Source organism: Triturus cristatus, chromosome 1_1 (assembly GCF_964204655.1).
Source record: "Triturus cristatus chromosome 1_1, aTriCri1.1, whole genome shotgun sequence".
In the NCBI taxonomy this organism is placed as follows: Eukaryota; Metazoa; Chordata; class Amphibia; order Caudata; family Salamandridae; genus Triturus; species Triturus cristatus.
In genome coordinates, this window is record NC_140579.1 from 78,157,394 (window position 1) to 78,178,073 (window position 20,680).

General features: G+C 47.2%; 1 protein-coding gene across 1 annotated transcript in view; it reads right to left on the reverse strand.

The window, feature by feature from the left end:
* LOC146869492 (E3 ubiquitin-protein ligase TRIM39-like) overlaps positions 1-20,680 on the reverse strand; it is a 203,217-nt gene that overhangs the window by 64,472 nt on the left and 118,065 nt on the right. The window contains exon 5 of the mRNA XM_085600308.1: positions 191-300. Coding sequence (XP_085456434.1) covers positions 191-300 — 110 coding nt within the window. The remainder of the gene's footprint in view (positions 1-190; positions 301-20,680) is intronic.

Genomic DNA, 20,680 nt, shown 5'->3' on the forward strand with positions numbered 1-20,680 from the left:
CCCTTTCGTTCAAAGCTATATATATTACTGCATTCATTGTATTATTAGCTTTGATCCATTGAAGCTCTTTCATATGTTGGTATTTATGTGTCTTAGAAACAACACATCTGCCAACTGAATACATTGATGATCTCATAAATGAAGACATTTACTGTTTACTGGACATCCTTTATAGACAGTGGTTTCTCACCCAGTGTTTGTAATATTTTCTGCAGATCCAGTTCCTTTGCCTTGTCTGTCTCCTCTTCTGTCTCCTTAATAGTATTGTGAGTCGCATGCTGAGCGTTCATATTGTCACACCTTGAGGAGAGAAAAGAGTGGATGCTATTAAATGCTCATCTGTGCCGAAGGTAAGAGTAACGGTACTTGAGTAATCCTGTATTGTGTCTGATAAATGAAAGGAAGTTAAACTTTGTAAATAGGTAGGGAGAGTGCAGCCAGCATGCAACACAGGAAAAATGAGGAATGGAACCGTGGTTTTGGAACAAAAAGGGAGCCTGTACCGTGAGATACTTGATGAAGAAGACTTCCCACAGTTATGGAAGGACTAGCAACGCTAATGTGAGATAAGTAAGGAATACAAGACCTTCGCGTGTAAAGAACCCGAAAAAGAGTGCACCTAGATGGATACATTAATGGAGAGACTTCCCAAAGGCAAGTGTATGACTGGGAATCTGGACTGTCGAATGAAGAAATGAGATGCAGCTCAAAAATAAGAATGGGAGATGGAACATATACAGTGAGGAAAAACAAACAGTGCCAGTTGTACTGCATAATACAGGATATGTTAATGCTTTAAATAGTATTATTTACTTTCATACAAGTAAAATATTTCACCAATGACAAAGTGAAAAAATAAAAAATAAGTTGTAGAATAGCTATAAATATGATTTAAAAAACAAAAAAAGTTTATAGTGCATTATATCACACTTCCACGGTTTCTAAATCCTATAAAAAATGAGCACAATAACCCACATTAATGATACTCAATTTACCAATGTCAGAAGAAAGGAAGCCTGAGTTCGTCTTGCTATGATTCAGACATGCGATCTTCTGAACACCGCATGTTTCAACTCATCAAACCATACTGTTCCAATGAACATCAAAATACTGTTTCATAAAATACAATTTGCAAATTAAGATGAAAACCAATACCAAGAAATCGATATACATGTCAAAAAGAGGAAAAAAGGAAGCGTTAAAGAAAAAGAAAGGCAAAAGATGGACTGTAAACAAAGAACAAGCTTTGCAAAGCCAATGGGTCTAAGCAATCCGAGAGCTATTGGTATGGTCAATGATAATGTCTTTTACCCATGTTGAACAGCAGCACATCTGCTGTTCAGCATGGCTGCAAGTGAAGTAAAAAAGCATGAAGCCTGTAGACGTGTAGAATGGCTGTTGGACTGAGCATGTGAACTAACTGGGTGTGTAATAATTTTTAATTACAAAATCAATACAACAAATAAACAAATCATGCCTATTTTAAAAGCATTCCAGACTATTCAGCAAGAAACCACCTTTTTTGTTTTTTGCAGTTTTATATAGCACCAACTGGATCCGAAGGTATTGTAGTGCTGTACCTGTTGCATTCATTATTTTTTAGGAACAGAGAAAGTAATTGCCCAGAATCACAGGATATTGAGCCGACGCCAAGCCTTGAATTTGGTTACTAAGCTTCAAAGTTGGCCGCCCAAGTAGTTAAGCCACATCCTCTCCAGGTGTTTATAAAAGGAAGCATGGGGAAACAGTAAAGAAGAAAGCTGTCAAAGTAGGAGGCAAGCTTTTCCACTGCACACATCAGGTGAAAATAACTACGGGCGGTGGCAAGCAGCAAACATTGCAAGTATAAAATGAGCCAGGATTTGTCCAGAATCGCAGCATGTTGAGCCTGCCGCTGAGACTCAAACTCAGTCTCCAGCTTCAAAGTCGGCCGATCAAGCAGTTAAGCCACATCCTCCCCCAGTGCTTATAAAAGGAAGCATATGGGAACAGTAAAGAGGAAATCTTTTAACAAACTAGGAGGCAAACCTTTCCACTGCACACACTTCTAAACAAGATTTACATGTCTGTTTACAGGAACGGAGCTCTAGGAAGAATACTGAAAGAGGCAACAGCAAACGGAGAACGGAGCGAGTGAAAACACGAGCGCTCGTGTGAAGTGTTCAAAAACAAAGAACAAAGTAGGTCCTAAAATGGGAGCAGTGTGTAGACTAGTACTTGGTCCATGCTCTCGGGAAGGCTAAACACAAGAAGAGGCATGACGCATGAACGACATGGACAAACTGGGAGAAAGAATATAAGTGCGACGAAAGAGCCAGCAAATGGGAATCCTATGGGTGGGCTGAAATGAAATGAAATGAAATCCGATTTATAACGCGCAACTTAGCCCAATGGGCGTCAAGTCGCCTAACAAACATTACTAATTAAATCCCAAATAAAGGTTGCTTACTGATAGGCTTTAACAAAATACCAGGTTTTGAGTGCTTTTTTGAAAAGGGTAATTGAAGGCTGGGCTTTGATCTCTAAAGGGAGAGCGTTCCATAGCCGGGGAGCCACATTACAGAAAGCCCTACTTCCCCATCTGACTTTCTTAAAGCGGGGAACTACCAACAGGTTCATCTCTGAATAACGAAGGGACCTGCTAGGTAAATAGCAGGTTAAGAGAGAACCCAAAGCATTAGAAGGTACAGCCCTTAAAGCTCCAAATACCAGGGTTAGAAGTTTAAAAGAAATCCTATACTGGATAGGGAGCCAGTGCAGGCTTTTCCTGGCTAAGGTGGCCGATAAGGCAGCAGGTGCCGCTAGAACAAATCGAGCTGCCGCATTTTGTAAAACCTGGAGGCGATGGATAAGGCCCCTATTGATATTACAAAGTATTGCAGTAATCCAGTCTTGACCAAACAACGCAACCACCGTCTGCATACGTGACTGGGGGGAAAGATAGTGAACGATTCTCCTAAGAATCTTAATAACCCCCCAACAAGTAGCCACCGTTCTGTTCACCTGAAGAGTCATGGACAAGGAGGTGTCAAATATAACGCCCAAATTCCTGGCAGAGTGGGATGGAATAGGGCAAGTTCCCAAGGAGGGAGGCCACCACTCATTAGACCAGCAATCCTGATTGTTGCCAAAAATCAGGACTTCGGTTTTATCACCGTTCAACTTCAGGGAGTTTTGAATCATCCATTCGGATACTGCTTGCATGCAGTTCCTAAAGTTGATCGCTGATGTATTCTCTGAGTGGGCCAGGGACACCATAATTTGGGTGTTATCGGCGTATGACACGACTTCCATCCCCTGCGATTTCACAAGCCTTGCAAGAGGGGCCACATAGATGTTAAACATCTGGGTTCCTAATCAATGCTAGATCTTTGATCAAAAATAATGTTGCTTTCTACGACTTTGTGACTGCTAGGAATCCTTCATGGGTGTTTGTTACAGAAACTTGGGCCTCCGATTCTTCGGGCCATGATTTGCTGATGGCTATACCTGAAGGTTATGCACTCCATAGACTGGATAGAACTAGATGTAGAGGGGGCGGGCTGGCTATCCTTTATAACATTTCTCTCACCTGTAGTATCAAAGCCCTGTCCGAATCTTTGGATTCTTTTGAAGCCTTGTATTTTTCTATCTCTTGTTCCCCGTCATTATCTTTTTCAGGCATTCTCATATATAGACCTCCAGGACCTAGATCCGATTTTAGCGGTGAACTTCTTAGAATTTTAGAGCCATACTTTGGTAGGCCGTCTTTTACTATACTTGGGGATTTAAATTTTCATCTAGATGACATGGGATCTAAGGATACACTTTCCTTGTTAGACTCGCTGAACGCATGTGGCCTTGCCCAACTGGTTAGTAGCCCTACTCATCATGCCGGCCATATCTTAGATGGGGTATTCTCCAGCGACCCGAGATTGTCGGTTCTTTGTCAGAATCTTAATAACCCCCCAACAAGTAGCCACCGTTCTGTTCACTTGAAGAGTCATGGACAAGGAGGTGTCAAATATAACGCCCAAATTCTTGGCAGAGTGGGATGGAATAGGGCAAGTTCCCAAGGAGGGAGGCCACCACTCATTAGACCAGCAATCCTGATTGTTGCCAAAAATCAGGACTTCGGTTTTATCACCGTTCAACTTCAGGGAGTTTTGAATCATCCATTCGGATACTGCTTGCATGCAGTTCCTAAAGTTGATCGCTGATGTATTCTCTGAGTGGGCCAGGGACACCATAATTTGGGTGTTATCGGCGTATGACACGACTTCCATCCCCTGCGATTTCACAAGCCTTGCAAGAGGGGCCACATAAATGTTAAACAGGGTCGGGCTCAAGGCCAACCCCTGTGGAACCCCGCACTGCAAGGCTTTAACCGGGGAAAGAAACTCACCAAGCCTGACCCTCTGCTCTCTTTGATCTAAAAAGGAGGACAGGAGACTCAGGACCATACCCGTTACTCCTATCTCCATCAGACGTGATTTTAAAGTCGAGGGAGAGAGGGTATCGAATGCTGCCGTAAGATCCAAAAGGACCAGCAGAGTAGTCTGCCCCTGATCAACCTTCATTCGGATGTTATTTGTCACCATAGTCAGTGCCGATTCGGTACTATGGCACCTCCTAAAGCCATGCTGGGAATCATCCAGGTATCCAGAAGCATCTAGGAAGGCCGACAGATGGAAATTCAGGTGGGATTCCAGCATTTTCGCTGGAGCAGGGAGCAGAGATATGGGGCGAAAGTTTTTGAGTATTTTAGGGTCCAGAGTGGGCTTTTTAACCAGGGCCTTCACAATCGCCTTTTTCCAGGCCGTCGGAAAGACACTCTGTGTTAAGGCACCATTCATCACCTCCATCAGGGGGGGTAATAAGGTATCCCTACATGCTTTCAGCACTTTCAGAGGACAGGGGTCGAGGGGAGAGGCCGATTTTATTCTGTTCCACAGATGATCCATCTCCTCAAGAGAGAGCAACAGAAAAGAGGAGAGAGTCTTAGAGAGATCTCTGGACCCAGTTTCCAATTGTACCAGAGCCCGGGAGAATTGGGGACCCAAAGTGGTCCTCTGAGCTTCCAAGGCAAGATATATGTCCTCGATTTTATTATAAAAGAAGTCTGAGATTTTATTACAGAGCTCCTGAGACCCTACCACTGGATCGGGCATTTGGAGAGAGCAGAGGGAGTCCACAATTTTAAATAATTCCCTAGATGAGGTAAGGGAGGAGGTAAGATTAGAGAAAAACTCCTGCTTTTCCTTTATTATTCTAACCTTATATTCTCGCAACAAGCGCTTGTGTGCCTCACCTTCGATGGGGTCCCATAGTTTTCGCCATCTTCTCTCCTGTCTCCTACAGCTCTGCCTCAAGAGTCTTAATGGCTCAGAGAACCAAGGAGCAGAGGGATTACGCCTTGCTGAATACCGGAGAGTGGCGGGGGCTAGCACATCTACTGCTCTAGTAATGGAGTTAGCGAGTTCTTGTGCAGCTTCCCCGACTTCTCTAGAGGAAGAATAAGACCTAACCCCTATAAAAGGAGAGAGGGATTCATTGGTTATGTTCCTGAAACTCCTTTTAGGTTGTCTACTACAGGCATTTCGCATAGGCGCACTTGCAGGGGAAGATGCTAGTTCCAAGGGTACTGCCAAATGGTCAGACCAGGCCAGACGGATAGGGGAGCCAACCGACAATCTCGGGTCGCTGGAGAATACCCCATCTAAGATATGGCCGGCATGATGAGTAGGGCTACTAACCAGTTGGGCAAGGCCACATGCGTTCAGCGAGTCTAACAAGGAAAGTGTATCCTTAGATCCCATGTCATCTAGATGAAAATTTAAATCCCCAAGTATAGTAAAAGACGGCCTACCAAAGTATGGCTCTAAAATTCTAAGAAGTTCACTGCTAAAATTGGATCTATGTCCTGGAGGTCTATATATGAGAATGCCTGAAAAAGATAATGACGGGGAACAAGAGATAGAAAAATACAAGGCTTCAAAAGAATCCAAAGATTCGAACAGGGCTTTGATACTACAGGTGAGAGAAATGTTATAAAGGATAGCCAGCCCGCCCCCTCTACATCTAGTTCTATCCAGTCTATGGAGTGCATAACCTTCAGGTCTAGCCATCAGCAAATCATGGCCCGAAGAATCGGAGGCCCAAGATTCTGTGACAAACACCCATGAAGGATTCCTAGCAGTCACAAAGTCGTAGAAAGCAACATTATTTTTGATCAAAGATCTAGCATTGATTAGGAACCCATTTCCTAACGGTGATCTGTTGGGCAGAGCGTAGGAGGTGTGGTGAGTGTCATTGTTATGACCATAGGGCAGCCAACACGCCTTACAAATGTAACATGAAATGGAACATAGAAGCCCACATATTGAATACAACAGTCTCTTCGAGACAGTGCATGCACTGTTTAATCGAACCTAAAAAGAGTGCAGTGAAAAAGAAAAGCAAAAACAATATAAACAACAAGCAAAAAGTAAAATATGAGGCACATAAAGAGAATGGAAACTGTCAGATTCAGAATGTGCTGAACAGTCTTTGCATTGAAATAATTTATTCTGATGCTGCGTCCAGTAAAATATGTGCTATTTTCTGCGCCTAGCTTGTTCAACTGCTCTGAGCATAAACATTATAAGCTATGACAAAGTACAAGATAAGTTAGGACATGCAACAAATAACCAGTAAAAAAAACTTAACAAAAGAATATGAATAAAATGCACAAAATGATGAAGAAAAACATATTTGTGTCAGCTGAAGTCACATTTGCTCTATTAGCCTTTGAGGCTTCCTAATAATTCTATCGGGGGAGGGAAGTTAGAACTGGTATACCTTCATAAATATAATTGCCGCTCCTGCGGCTCTGCTGCACCATTCAAACATCATTATGGTCACCTGTAACCTCCTCTGATCGATCAGGTTCACTTGCGCATCCTTCATCTTCATCGAGTTCTTGATGTCCCATCATTCCTTTCAAACGTTTAAACGAGATACACTCTTTGTTATAGACCCTGAGGATTTTGACACCATCACCATAATGCGTTTAAATTGAGAGACCTTCAAGGGGCTATTTCTCAACAGGGCCTCGGTTTTACGCAGCTGTGGCTTTTTCACTAGAACCCAATCTTTCTGCCACAGATCAGAGTCTCTGATGATTCAGGTCAAAGTACTCATGCATCTTTTGCTTGGCTGTCTTATTTACAAATACTTTTAGGTTTAGATGTTTGTACCATGTGTTGAGGCAAACAGGTGTTAATTATCCTCCCAAACATTAACTCAGACGGTGACTTTCCTGTAGTATTTTGTGGAGTAACACGGCAGTCACTCAATACATGGCAGATTGGTTGATGTAGTCATATCTGTAATAACTTTGCTTTTCAGTGGCCTTTTAAATTGTGGACATGAGTCTTTTTGCAATACAATTTGTCTGAGGACACATCGGGGTGATCTTTCCGTGGTCTCTCCCTAGATAATGTATAAAACGAAGAAATTCACTCCCTTTAAAAGATGGCCTATTGTCCGATTTGAAAACTGTTGATATTTTCCATTCTGCAAATATTTCAACCAGAACTGGAAGAATTGTTGTTGCAGAAGTAAAAGTAATATGTCTGACTATGGGAAAAAGGGAATATTAATATATATCTACTATCACATACAAATAATGGCTGCTCTCTAAGGGACCGTAAAAATCAACAGCCACAGTTGACCACATGCTGTTTGGGAGTTCTGACATTTTCAATTTTTCTGGTGGTTTCTCATATCCAATACCCTGGCACAAATGACAGAAACCTATGATCTGTTCAACCCACAAATCCATTTTTTCTCAACATTTTTTTTACCTGTGGCATCAAATTCTATTTCCCTTTAAAACTATCCTATTTGCGAAACCATTAACTTTGCTTGTAGCTCTTCAAACTTTAAAATGTCAACACTCTCTACCCGGTTCACGTATGTCATCAATTAATTTATTCGCTTCCACTTACTGACTGCTAAACTCACTATGTTGCATCTTCTCTGGTGGTTTCCTCAAACTGTCCATTGTCTCCTCTGAATATGCTTTTTCTACATCTGCCAGGCTTCGACTTTGATCTCATGCTATTTGTGCAGAAATATGCTTTCCAGGTGTATGTTGAACGAATATTGTCCCAGGAACAACTGGGCAAGTGCCCACAGTCAACTCGGAGCACAATTTTGGATCTAAATAGAGCACATCTCCAGCAGGACACACTTTTCATTCATTTTATTTAACGCATTGTCACTTTCATTGCCCACTAGAAGCTGCGTCCTCTGGAAGTTAGTTCTTATAATGTGATGCAAATTGGGGTTAGTACTGAGCATTATAACTTGCCATTTCCAAAAAGGAACATTCTTTTGACGCCTCTTGTGCTGCCCTTGTTTTGTTGATTCTCTCAGTTTCAGGCCTTTACTAGAGAATATATGCCCAAAACACGAATGGTCTTTTATTGAAGTCACATTTGTCATCATTTAATGCTAATCCTGTTTCCAAGAGTTTCAAACATATGATGGTGATTTACCACGTTCTTCCATAAACTAATATGTCATCACTATCATTTAAGCTATTTCTTACAGGTCTAATGACTTTTCTGATAATTTCCTTAAATTGTCAGCTGATGAGGATATTTCAATATTGAGCCTTTTATGCAGACATAGCCATTGGGGAGTTGAAAAGTCAGTATATATTGTGACTGTTCATCTGATTCAAGTTGGTGATGCCTATTACAGAAACTTTGAGAAAACAACAGCATCTTTAGGACAGCTTATCACATTTGTTAAGAGGCGCCCAGGATGGCTCGTTCTCACTCTGTAGCAGTATTTGACATATAAATATTATGTTAATTTGGTCTTATTAGGCGCAGGTTTCTAAACCCTTACGATAGTTTCCGTAACAGGTTTCAGTCCGAAGTACCATAGGAAGGGAGTTCCACAGCAATGGACCCAGATAGGAAAACGACCGGCCGCCCATAAGGGACAGCCTGATCCTCGGGACCATGAAATTAACCTGTGTGGCTGAACGAAGAGTACGTGAAGGAAGGTAAAGATGAACTAAAGCTCTCAGATATTGAGGGGCTATGCCACTTTTGATTCTGAACATATAGCTCAAGGCTTTGAACTTTAAGCGGTTCTCGACCCTGAGCCAATGTAGGTCACGAAGGGCGCCTGAATCGGAAGCTCTTTTGGGGATATTGCAAAGGCCTAACATAGATATTAAAGAACAACGGGCACAAAATGGAGCCTTGAGGGACACCAAAGGGTGAAGAGTACATTTTGGAACTGGATGTAGGAGAGAAAACTTGGAAGGTGCGATCCACCAAAAAGTCTTTTAGCCAGTTAAGCGCTACACCAGTTACACCCAAGGCCTTCAAAGCTTGCAAGAGCAGCGCATGAGAGACCGTGTCAAACGCGGCACTTAAGGCAAGGAGTATAAGTGCCACGGTATCACAATTATCCACACGGTTGCGTAGCATTTCTGTGACACCTAGTAAGGAGGTCTCTGTTGAAAAGCCTGGTCGAAAACCAAACTGTGAACTATGTAGGAAATTATGCGATTCAACAAAAGATGATAATCGAATATTAACATGTTTTTCCAGCACTTTCGAAAAGGCTGGGAGCAGAGAGATGGGCAGAAAATTAGATAGCTGTGTAGGATCAGCATTGACCTTTTTTAAAAGGTGAAGAACCATTGCGTGTTTCCACATAGATAGTACCTTAGCTTCTATTAGGGAGGCATTAAGCAACTCCATGATTAGCAGCAGGAATGATGTTTCAAATTTCTGGAGGACAGAAAGAGGGACGGTGTCCCTGGGAGAACCAGATTTGAAGCTATTCAAAAGTTGCCTAAAAGAGTTGATGTCTAAAGGTGCCCAAGTTATTAGATTGCTAGTGCCTGTCAAAGATCTACTAGCCTGAGGGGTCGTACTTATAATAGGCTGATGAGAAGTCCTCATGTACTGTTGGACTGGCGTCAGTATGGAAAAGAGTCCCCCCATACCCCAGCCGTTCCCTGGGGCCAATAAAGCAAGATACCAGAAAGAGTAACCTGAGAACTAATGATACGTTTAAATAGTGCAGCTTCACAGCCAATAAAAGGTAAGTCTTTAAATTTGCAAGTGTAGTAATCTTTGTAAATAATAGCAATACCCCCACCCATTTTTAACCTCCTGTCTCTCCTAACTATTAAGTAATTGGGAGGTAAAGCAAACGCAATGTCCGGTCCTGAGGAATCCTGTAACCAGGTTTCCGTAAGAAAAATGGCGCAGGGTGTTCATTGACCAAGAGGTCGAAAATGTCTGACTTGTGTTTGGGGAGTGATCGAAAGTTTATGCTATAGAATACATAGACATTACCGTGATTTTTGCGCTGATTTAGGTCTGCCTTAGCCTGGGTCTTATTAAACCTTACAGGGGCAATAAATGTCGACACAAATGCAAATCTTGTTTCTTTTTTGGGCACTGTTACAGTAGGGGACACCCATTTAGTTGGTCCCAGTACAGGTTCTCTAATGTCTTATTCTAGCAAGTTTTGCATCTCTTCAACTTTCTGCTGGAAATGTATTGGTACTCTTCTACGATTCTGTGCTACAGGTTTTTTTGCATCATTTACATTAGTATGTTATCTGCAAACCTTTAAATTCTTGCAGGCCTTTGAATTATTAAGGAAATCATTGCATTACTTTGTGATCATCAGTGATTCTCTATGGCAACAAGGCCCATCAATTGTACTGTAACTCCGCTAAGTAGACAAGTGGCAGGAGTTTCAAATCAAGTCAAAGTTTACTAACCTATAGACGCTCGTCTTCAAAACAATATTACACATTAAAATGATACATTAAAAATGACCCTAAACTTCCCGCCCCCCTCCACACCTCCCCGATCAGTCCAATTCTACACAATCTGTTAATTCCCACAGATCCCCAAAAAAAGGTATAAAAGAGCTTGTATCATTATATGCCAATTCTTGCACTCAGTCCTGGTACGTGCAATCAAGAATCCTAAAGGGGGGGAAGGCGTGGCCAACTGCCGAGGGAAATGGCTGCACGGTAGTTGAGCTCTGTCACGCCACTCCCGATTAATCCGTCAATCTTCATCGTGCCCTGGCCAATATCGCCCGCGCTGGTGCCTGGCTGCTTCCAACACCTTACCCCACGGCTGGGTTAAGTACGGCCTTAATCAGAGGCACCTTGGCAGGGAGGCGCCCTCCGGTGTGTTTCGTAGGCTCCTGCGGCCCTGTGTTCCTTCCTGCACGTGTGCAATAAAATCTATGCCGCGGCTGTGGTGAGGGGTACGGGCCCTTGCAGCCTGATTTCTCCCTCACCCCGGGAGCGGCTGTGCTCCGGCAAAATCCAACGGCAGGCACGCATTGTCAACGCGGCCTGTGAAGCCTCACGGCCGGTACTCTGGCCCATCCACCAAGTGGCGCCTCCACGAAGTGTTGCAGTACACAACAGTAGCGGTAAGCTCAGAGATGCCCCCCCTGCGATCAGAGAAGCCCAGCCTGGCACAACGGAACTGTGACTGTTTACGACAGGACATCCTGCGCATGGATGGAGTCGCTCCACTATTCCGACTGTGTGTGACCTGAGCCAGCAATCCCCCCTCCTCCCTCCTCTCCCCCCCCCCCCCCCGACGCCTAGGGGTGGAGGCGAGACCTTGGGGGCTCTATTCGCACCTTGTCTCCAGTGGAGGGGACGGTGACACAACTTCATCCTCACCCGACAGGGAGTGGTGGCCACAAGATACTGCTGTGTTGCCGGCGTGGTGCTTATTGGAACTCCTCTAAACGGGCGGTGAGAGCCCAGCCGGCGGAAAAGCGTCAGGGCGGTGTGGGCTAATACCCACTGCAGGCAGCGGTGAGTAGCTGGCGCGTCTCAACACCCTCCCTTCCCCGGCATCTTGAGCCCACCATTGGCACACTGGCGATCGGCCACAGTGGTCATAATGCGGTTCAAGCGAAGCTGGAGAAATTTGCGTGGCAGAAGGGCCATGAGGGGGAGCAATCGAACCCCAAGCCAACGGGGGAGCAGTTGGAACCTACACTGCAGGGCATTTTATCGGATACAACGACGGTGTGTACCTCACTTGAAGCCCGTATCGACAGTCGCCACAGAGGTATCTTTGATAAGAGCGGACATGAGGAAAATGTCAGACCGCGTCAGGGCCATCGAGGACGCCACAAAAGCACTGAAAAACGATGCAGTCCTTCTCAAGCGTCAAGTGTCTGAACTCCAAAATTCACAGGAGACACTGACCCTGCAACTTGATGACTACGATGGCCGCATGAGACGTAACAACGTCTGAATTTTAGGTGTGCCGCAAAGGACAGAGGGTCAGTCAGCTGACCTCTTCGTTGAGGAATTGATTCTCCAGCAGCTTCAGCCAAAGGCTTCTCAACGTGCTTTTCAATTGAACATGCACATCGTGTGCCTGGGGGCAGACCCAAGCCTGGGGCGCCACCCTGGCCTCTCCTGGCAAGGGTGTTAAACTTCCGCGATAGAGATGCCATTCTCCAGACGGCGAGGGCGGCCCCACCACTAGTGATTGATAACAGCGAAGTCACCTTCTTTCCCGAGTTCACCCTGAGAGTTCAGAAACAGAGGCGTAGCTTCCTGGAAGTGAAGCGCGCGCTGAGGGATCAAGAAATAGAGTACTCCATGATGTTTCCGGCCAAGCTGCGGATCGAGTCGAATGGTAAACTGTGGTTCTTTACTAGACTGGAGGATGCATGGGACTGGCTCAAGGGCTGGGGAACTGTCGGTAAGCATCCCCATAAGCCCGTGGGTGGTTCTGGGGCTACCGGCGGGCGACGACAGCTGCAGGGGTCTCCGCCCGAGGGTGAATCGGTGACTCGGAGCCCGGAGGGATAATGTTCACAGAACAGCAAGTATAAGTGACTGCCTATGGAGTCGGTGGGCTCCCTGTGCAAGCATTACGTAGACATAGACTGTCTTGGAACGCATCACCATTTGTAAGGCTACTGATTTGCTGCGAGGGTGTTGCCGTTGATGTCATGTTATTGCAGCAGGAACTCTCAGGTTGTTGGAACTATACGTTGTGGGGTCAAATGGTCGGGGTTGTAAGCGTTTTTCCATTTAGATGCCCCAGGGAGTGGGGTTGTATCACAATCCCCAATCTGTTGAGGGTGGGCGACAGGCACTCTGCAAGTTGGGGTGGTGGGTGGTTTGGTGCCTGTTATGCAGGGAGGCAGGGTTGGGGGGTGGGTGTTGGGGATGGGGGTGGGGGGGGAGAGTGTTTTTTGTGTTTTGCTCTTGGTACTTGTGCAATGATGCTTCTTGTTCTCTTTCACGTTGCTGGGTCCACTAGATTTACGCAACCTCACATCTCAGACCATCTACCACATCGCTGCACTCGCGCTGATACTAGCACAGAGTATTTTAATGCTGCCTGGTTTTTGTATTTAGGTTCGTTTTTCTGTTTGATTTTTCCCTGCTTTTAGCCTGCTTGCCTGTAGCCTGCGCCCCTCTCTCCCCTTACCTGCATTTAAAAACGGCATTTCTGCCTGCCAAGCACCACCATTTCGGTGGGTCCGGGTCCTGGGGGTCATTTTGGGCGCCATCTTTGTTTGGGACACCTCAGCCAGCGGCGGCCGCCATCTTGGAGCGGACTCGCACGCTCAGGGCTGATTGGAGAGCCTATTTAAGGCGGGCTTTGGCGCGGTGCTGGTCAGACCATCTACCACATCGCTGCACTCGCGCTGATACTAGCACAGAGTATTTTAATGCTGCCTGGTTTTTGTATTTAGGTTCGTTTTTCTGTTTGATTTTTCCCTGCTTTTAGCCTGCTTGCCTGTAGCCTGCGCCCCTCTCTCCCCTTACCTGCATTTAAAAACGGCATTTTCTGCCTGCCAAGCACCACCATTTCGGTGGGTCCGGGTCCTGGGGGTCATTTTGGGCGCCATCTTTGTTTGGGACACCTCAGCCAGCGGCGGCCGCCATCTTGGAGCGGACTCGCACGCTCAGGGCTGATTGGAGAGCCTATTTAAAGTCGCTCCCTCACGCGCAGCGTGACGCGCAGGTGGACGCCTTCGCTTAGCCTGAGTCGTGCCGGAGTCCTGCCCGTCTGCGCCCGTCAGCGTCCCGGAGGCGACGGGGCGGCGGGGGAAGCTGGTCCGGTGACACACTGGCTGAGATGATCTGTTATACCTCTGTGATGTTGCGGGATTTGCGGGGCCTCTCTAGCTCCTGCCGTTCCGTTTTCCCGGGGCGATTTAAGGGTAAACGCCGTTGTCCGTGTTGTGGCTGGACGCCTTTCTGGACCCATGTTAATGTTCCTCGCCCTGCAACGGCTGGCGCACAGCATCTTTGTTTGCTGCTGAATACAAGGTCGGTAGGCTGCCATGCCCTGCATATTTACGATCTCCTTGTTAGGGAAAATCCCCTTTGCCTGCTACTTACCGAAACCTGGTTGGGAGAGGCTTCCAATCCGGATGTCTTCTCAGCCATTCCTCCGGCGTACAATATCTTCCGGCAGGATAGAGTGAAGGGTAGAGGCGGGGGAGTGGCGGTAGTGGTGAAAAAGAGCGTTTCCTGCTCAGTTCTTCCTCTTAATTCCATCGGGAGCGCTGAGTCGCTCGCCTTCACGCTCAGACTGTCCCCGGGCCAGGCCCTGAAGGGGTTGTTGGTCTACAGGCCACCAGGCCCTTTGGGTTCCTTCCTGGAAGATCTGCAGACAGCTGTCTCTGAGTTGGTGCTGACCTCACAGCACTGCGTCATGGCTGGTGATTTCAACCTCCACCTTGACGTAGCGGATGACTCGGATGCGGTCAAACTGTTGGATATTACATCTCCACTGGGATTGTTACCGTTCGTGTCGGGGCCAACCCATGAGAAGGGGCATACCCTGGATCAGGTGTTTTCATCTGTCCCTCTTACGGAGGTTGACACCCTGCCGGTGCTCTGGTCCGATCACAGGCTGATCAGATTTTCGGTGCTGGAGAGTGCGCGGCCGGATAACAGTGCCTCAGTCTTGTCTAGACCGACCTCGAGAGCGCTGCACAGAGTGACACCTGACATGCTGGAACAGGCGCTTCTGGATCACCCATGCCATCTTTCGGGCGATCTGGATAGCGACACTGAGGCTCTGCAGCGGTGGCTCTTTGATAGGCTGGACGATCTGGCCCCCAAGGTAGCCCTCCGATCCACGGTGGCACGGCAATCTGCACCATGGTTTACGGAGGCTCTTCGTGTGGCTCGCAGCCAATGTAAGGTGGCCGAGAGGGCCTGGCGACGTTTGTATGATGGGGAGGCTAAACTCGCCTACAAGGTGGTGGTGAAGGCCTACCATCGGGACATTCTGGGAGCTAAGAGGGACTATTTGGCTAGGAGGATCGAGGCATCCGCGAACTCCTGTAAGGAGATCTTCACCATTGTGAAGGAGTTCACGACCCCTAGTTCCCAATCGCCCCCTCTAGTTTCTTCAGATACGTGGGCAGGTGATCTGGCCGGCTTCTTCACTAATAAGATCAAGGCGATTCAGGCCTCCTTTGTGGAAGGACCGGAGGATGGAAGCGGCGTCACCGGGGCTGGGTGCGGATTTCCGCACACACCGACGGCGGTGCTGTCTGATTTTCCTGCTGTTTCCAGCGATGTGTCCAGGCAGCTGTTGGCCAATTTGAAATCTGGCTCGCCACTTGACCCCTGCCCCGCCAAATTTTTGGCTGGGATGGCGGAGGTGGTGAATCCGCTGGTTAATCCCATCCTCAACGCCTCGCTGAGGGAGGGGAGGGTCCCCAGCTCTTGGAAGAGAGCGATGGTGATCCCCCTCCTAAAGAAACCGGGTCTCGACGTCGAGGTTCTGGCCAATTATAGGCCAATTTCACTTCTTCCGGCCCTCACGAAGATCACGGAAAAACACGTCCACGGTGTCCTGTCGCGCTTTCTGGAAGCTAACAATCTGCTCCATCCATCTCAATCCGGTTTCCGTCCTAATTTTAGTACGGAAACGGCATTGCTAGAGGTCACTGAGATCATCAGGGAGACTCTTGATGTCGGCGGGAGGGCGATGCTGGTCATGTTAGATCTATCGGCGGCCTTCGACACCGTCCCCCACAGGGCGCTCTTAGCGAGGCTTTATGACATCGGCCTTAGGGGGACGGCGCTCAGGTGGTTTACATCCTTCCTTGAAGGCCGCCGCCAGACGGTCTGGGTTTCCCAGAGCTCTGCCGAGATGCCGCCATTGGGAGTTGGGGTTCCACAGGGATCTGTGTTGAGCCCCACGTTGTTTAACATCTTTATATCCCCTTTGGCGGCCTTGGTGGAAGCATATGGGGCCCAGATCATCTCTTACGCCGACGACACGCAACTCCTCTTCACATGCGGGAAAGACCAGGAGTTTGATGGAGGGAGAATTCGGGACTGTCTTACATTGGTCTTTGACTGGTTCCAACGGAACAGTCTAAGGGCCAACTCGAGCAAGTCCGAGGTTCTGTTTTTTGGTTGCGGTGTCGATCCGGAGTGGCAGCATTGGTGGCCGTCCGACATGAGCCCTCCTGCACAGTCTTCCTTGGTGGCTAAAAACCTGGGTGTCAAGCTGGACAACCAGCTATCGCTGCGAACACACATTCTGGGTCTGGCTGGCACCTGTTATGGAATTTTGAAAATGCTCCGTAAATTCCTGCCCCTGCTGTCTGAGGAGCACAGGCGTATTACTGTGCAGGCTCTCGTCGGTTCGAGGCTTGATTATGCTAATGCCCTCTTCCTTGGCCTCCCTGATTACCTAGTTCAGCGCCTACAGGTGGTACAGAACTCTGCCGCCCGGGCTATCTTTGGCCTGCGTAGACGAGCCCGAGCTTCCGGGCTGCTTCAGGCGCTACATTGGCTGCCTGTCCGGAAGCGGATCCAGTTTAAATCCCTGACTCTGATGCACAAAGCCCTGTTTGGATCAGGGGCTGGATACCTGCGGCGGAGACTAGCCTTCTATCGACCAGTCCGCTCCTTGCGCTCGGAATCCCTTTACAAAGCGGTGGTCCCTCGGGTGAGGAAGGCCCGCACTGGAGGGCGCTCTTTCAGCTGCAAAGCCCCACAGCTGTGGAACTCGCTTCCTCTTTCGCTGCGCAGCACTGTCAATTTGTTCCAGTTCAGGAAGAGCCTGAAGACCTGGCTTTTTAATCTTTAGGCTGTTCTTATTGCTTCAGTTTCAGTTCTTTTTCTCATTCTTTTGCTGTGTTGTGTTATTTTTATTCTGAGATGCAGGTGGAAAGCGCCGGGACACTCTTTTCGAGTAGCCGTGCGCTATAAAAGAACGCTGTAACATAACATAACATAACATCTTCAGTATGGTATTGACAACTCCATACACTGACTCTATCCACAGCGCCATGGGATACACATATGGGTTTTATGGTTGGATTTGCTTGCCTGCGGGTGGATCCCAACACTGGGTGTACTTACTTTTCCCAACAATGCATGCTCACCTGGCTTTGCAGGCGCAACTGCCCTATCCTGAGCCCGTTGCTTGGCCCTGGACACAAAACTGTCCGCGTTTCACTGCACATATGGGATCACACTTAGAACTAAAACTCCTCACATGGAACGTTAATGGCCTGGGCGACAAGATTAAACGGGGGGTAGTTCTGCAGTACCTGCAGCGCCAGGCGCTAGACATAGTCCTAATTCAGGAGATGCATCTAATTGGCAACTTATGTGGGGCATTATATAGATGGGGTTTTCGTCTGGTTGGTCACTCAGGGTTCACTTCGGGTTCACGTAGGGCTGGGGTGCTCTTATACGTAGGGGAAGTCCATATATTGTAAACAAGACTTGGTCGGATGACCAGAGTAGATATGTGGCGCTCTTGGGCACTTGGGAGGGGCAGGTATTCAATGTCGTGTCTGTTTATGACCCCCTGGACTACAGCGTCCAGTGTTGCGAGACATTGGAGCGCTCCTACTTGACCTACCAGTGGGATTATTGGTGTTGGGAGGAGACTTTAACCTGGCAATGGACGGCTCCAGAGGTCGCCTTCCTCCTCGGAGTGACCCTCAAGCGGGATCTCCGCTGTCTGAGTTCTCATCTGCGCTTGGTGGATATATGGCGTTGTCTTACCCCTACCACTACGCAATTTACTTTTTATTCTGGGGCCCACAATAGTCAATCACGTATTGACCACATGTTCAGTTCTTCTATGCTTTCTATGCGTCTTGCGCGTGGAATCTCAGATCATTCCCCGATTCTCACAACACTAACCCTGGTGCAACCTAAGTGCCGCTCTACTCTCACCATAAATCCTTGAGCACTTAAGGTACCCCACATTAGGGAGAGCATGTGTGCTGTGGGGGGCATTCAGCGCTGTTATGAAGGGCCGAGCCCTGTCGCTTATGGTGGGGCATAGGAGAGAACTCACAAATCGCGTGGTTGAGCTAGAGGAGGAAATCCTTGCTAAAGAAAAAGTCCTGGCGGCTGCCCCTGATCTGGAGGTGCAACACTCGCTAGACATGGTGCGCCTAGATTATCACCAGCTTCTGACTGAAGCAGCTTAGGCTAGATACACCGCCACCCGGCACAAAATATATGATCATGGCGAGCGGATGGGCAGGCTTTTGGCCTGGTTGGAGAGAAAGACAAGAGCATCCAGGTGGGTGTACTCGATCTGTGGAGATGACGGGGAATTGCTCACCGACCCCCAGAAGATCACCGATGCGTTCACCCCTTATTTCTCGTTGGTGTATACACCCGCTGAGACGTCCCCGTCTGCCATGACTACGGAACTTCTGTTGACTTTTAAAGTCACCTGCTTGTCCGAACACGACAGAGACTCCCTTGATGGCGACATCACAGAGACCGAAATTCAGAAAGCTATTCAGGATGTGCGTTCTGGTAAAGCCATGGGACCGGACGGGCTACCAATTGAATTTTTTAAACCAATGGCATCCAAGCTGTCTCCCCACCTACTGCAGATGTATATTGAAAGTTTTGATGCGGGGGTTCTATCACCTGAAATTAGGTCCTTTATTTAGCCTCGCCTACGCGGTCAAACTTGCTCATGACCTAGACCAGTCTTTATCTGACACCAAACATTGGCGATCTCTCCCTCCGACTCTCCTGGGACGTGACGCACTTTTTCGTTCTGGTTTCGTTAATTCAGCCAAAGGAAGCTTTGAGTCTGTTTGTGAGGGAATACAGGGTTGAGTCTCTACGCTGGATGGTAGTCCATAAAATTTCTTGATATGACTCGAGTGCAACCACCCTTTCCTTCCCTCGATTTTCACAGCTGTCCTTGTGGTAAGTAGAACCAACTTCGGTGACTTCCACCTAGGATCCAGTTGGGTCTTCCGATCGAAATTCCTGACCAAAACCAGGTCACCAGGAACCACGTCATGGGGCTTCACCTCAGTATTGTCGGGAAAAGCTGCGGATACCTGTGAACGACAAGATTGTAGTGCAGACATCAAGGAAGCCAGGTAATCTGTCAGCATATTACAGTCAACGTCAGTTATTTTACGAGGTATAGGCGTCCCCCACATATTTGGTGGTCTACCGAAGATCACCTCATACGGGGATAGCCCTGTTCGAGAATGTGCTACCATTCTCATGTAAAAGAGCGCAACTGGTAAGGCTACTATCCAATCGACTCCTTTCTCTCTACATATTTTGGACAATCTAATTTTCAGAGTTTGATTATGGCGTTCCACGAGACCTGCCGCCTCGACAAGGAGGGAATGAGGAAATATGAATTTTGTGATCAGTTATGTCCCCTATCGTAGACCCCAACGGCTCCATGTACATACTATAAGTACATGTATGTTCCCTCCTGCTCCAGTTTTGAAGACGCAAATATATGTGCGTCCACCGTCAATATGTCCTCTTTCAGATCCACCATAAATGGGTCAGATATTCCTTTCCTAAGTATGAAAGGCCACCGACTTTATGTGGTTCACTTTCCACATTTTACAGATTCAGGCGAGTAGGCCCGAATTCTGTCATCAAGCCTTTTCCTGCCTTCTCTCTCTGAAAGCTCCAGTCTGAGCCTGCATCTGTGACCATGAACTTTGTCTTATTCCCTGCGCGGCTAACGGTGCCTGATCCAGCCCGTCGCCTGCCAAAAACTGTATTTCACCTTCAAGATTATCTCCTCCGCCCCTCATCCGATGCATTCCTGTCTAGCAGTTTAGGTAAACATTCCTTCAGCTACCGTGCAAAGGGGCCAGGCCTCGCTGTCCTCATGCAAGTAATTCATAGCCCTGTTACCATGGAATATTCCTACTCCCTCGCATCTAGTGTAGACACTTAGACGCTTGTACACGCACTAACAGTCAGTATAGTCAGTATAGAATAAGATTCTATCCTAAGAGACCTCTCTTTTTGGATAACGCAGTTCTTTAAACATAGGATATTAGATATGATTTGGGATTAGGTTGACATAACCCCAGACTTCTGTCTCCACATGTAGAGCTAAATGTCAAGTCCCTTTCTCCCTCTAGTTGCACGTCAATCACACGTCATGCGGCTGCGCACGCATCTCTGCCAAATATTTCTGCTGACATTGCAGGATTCTCTTATGGATCCACCCACTTTTGATATCATGTATAAATGACGTTTTCTAGTTACGCCTATTCTAGTCACGCATGCATATTCTATTTTGTCTTATCAGTTGATACGCCTACTGCATCTGTTTTACTGTAATGCCTTTTCTATAAAAATGATTACCTGTCAATAATATAT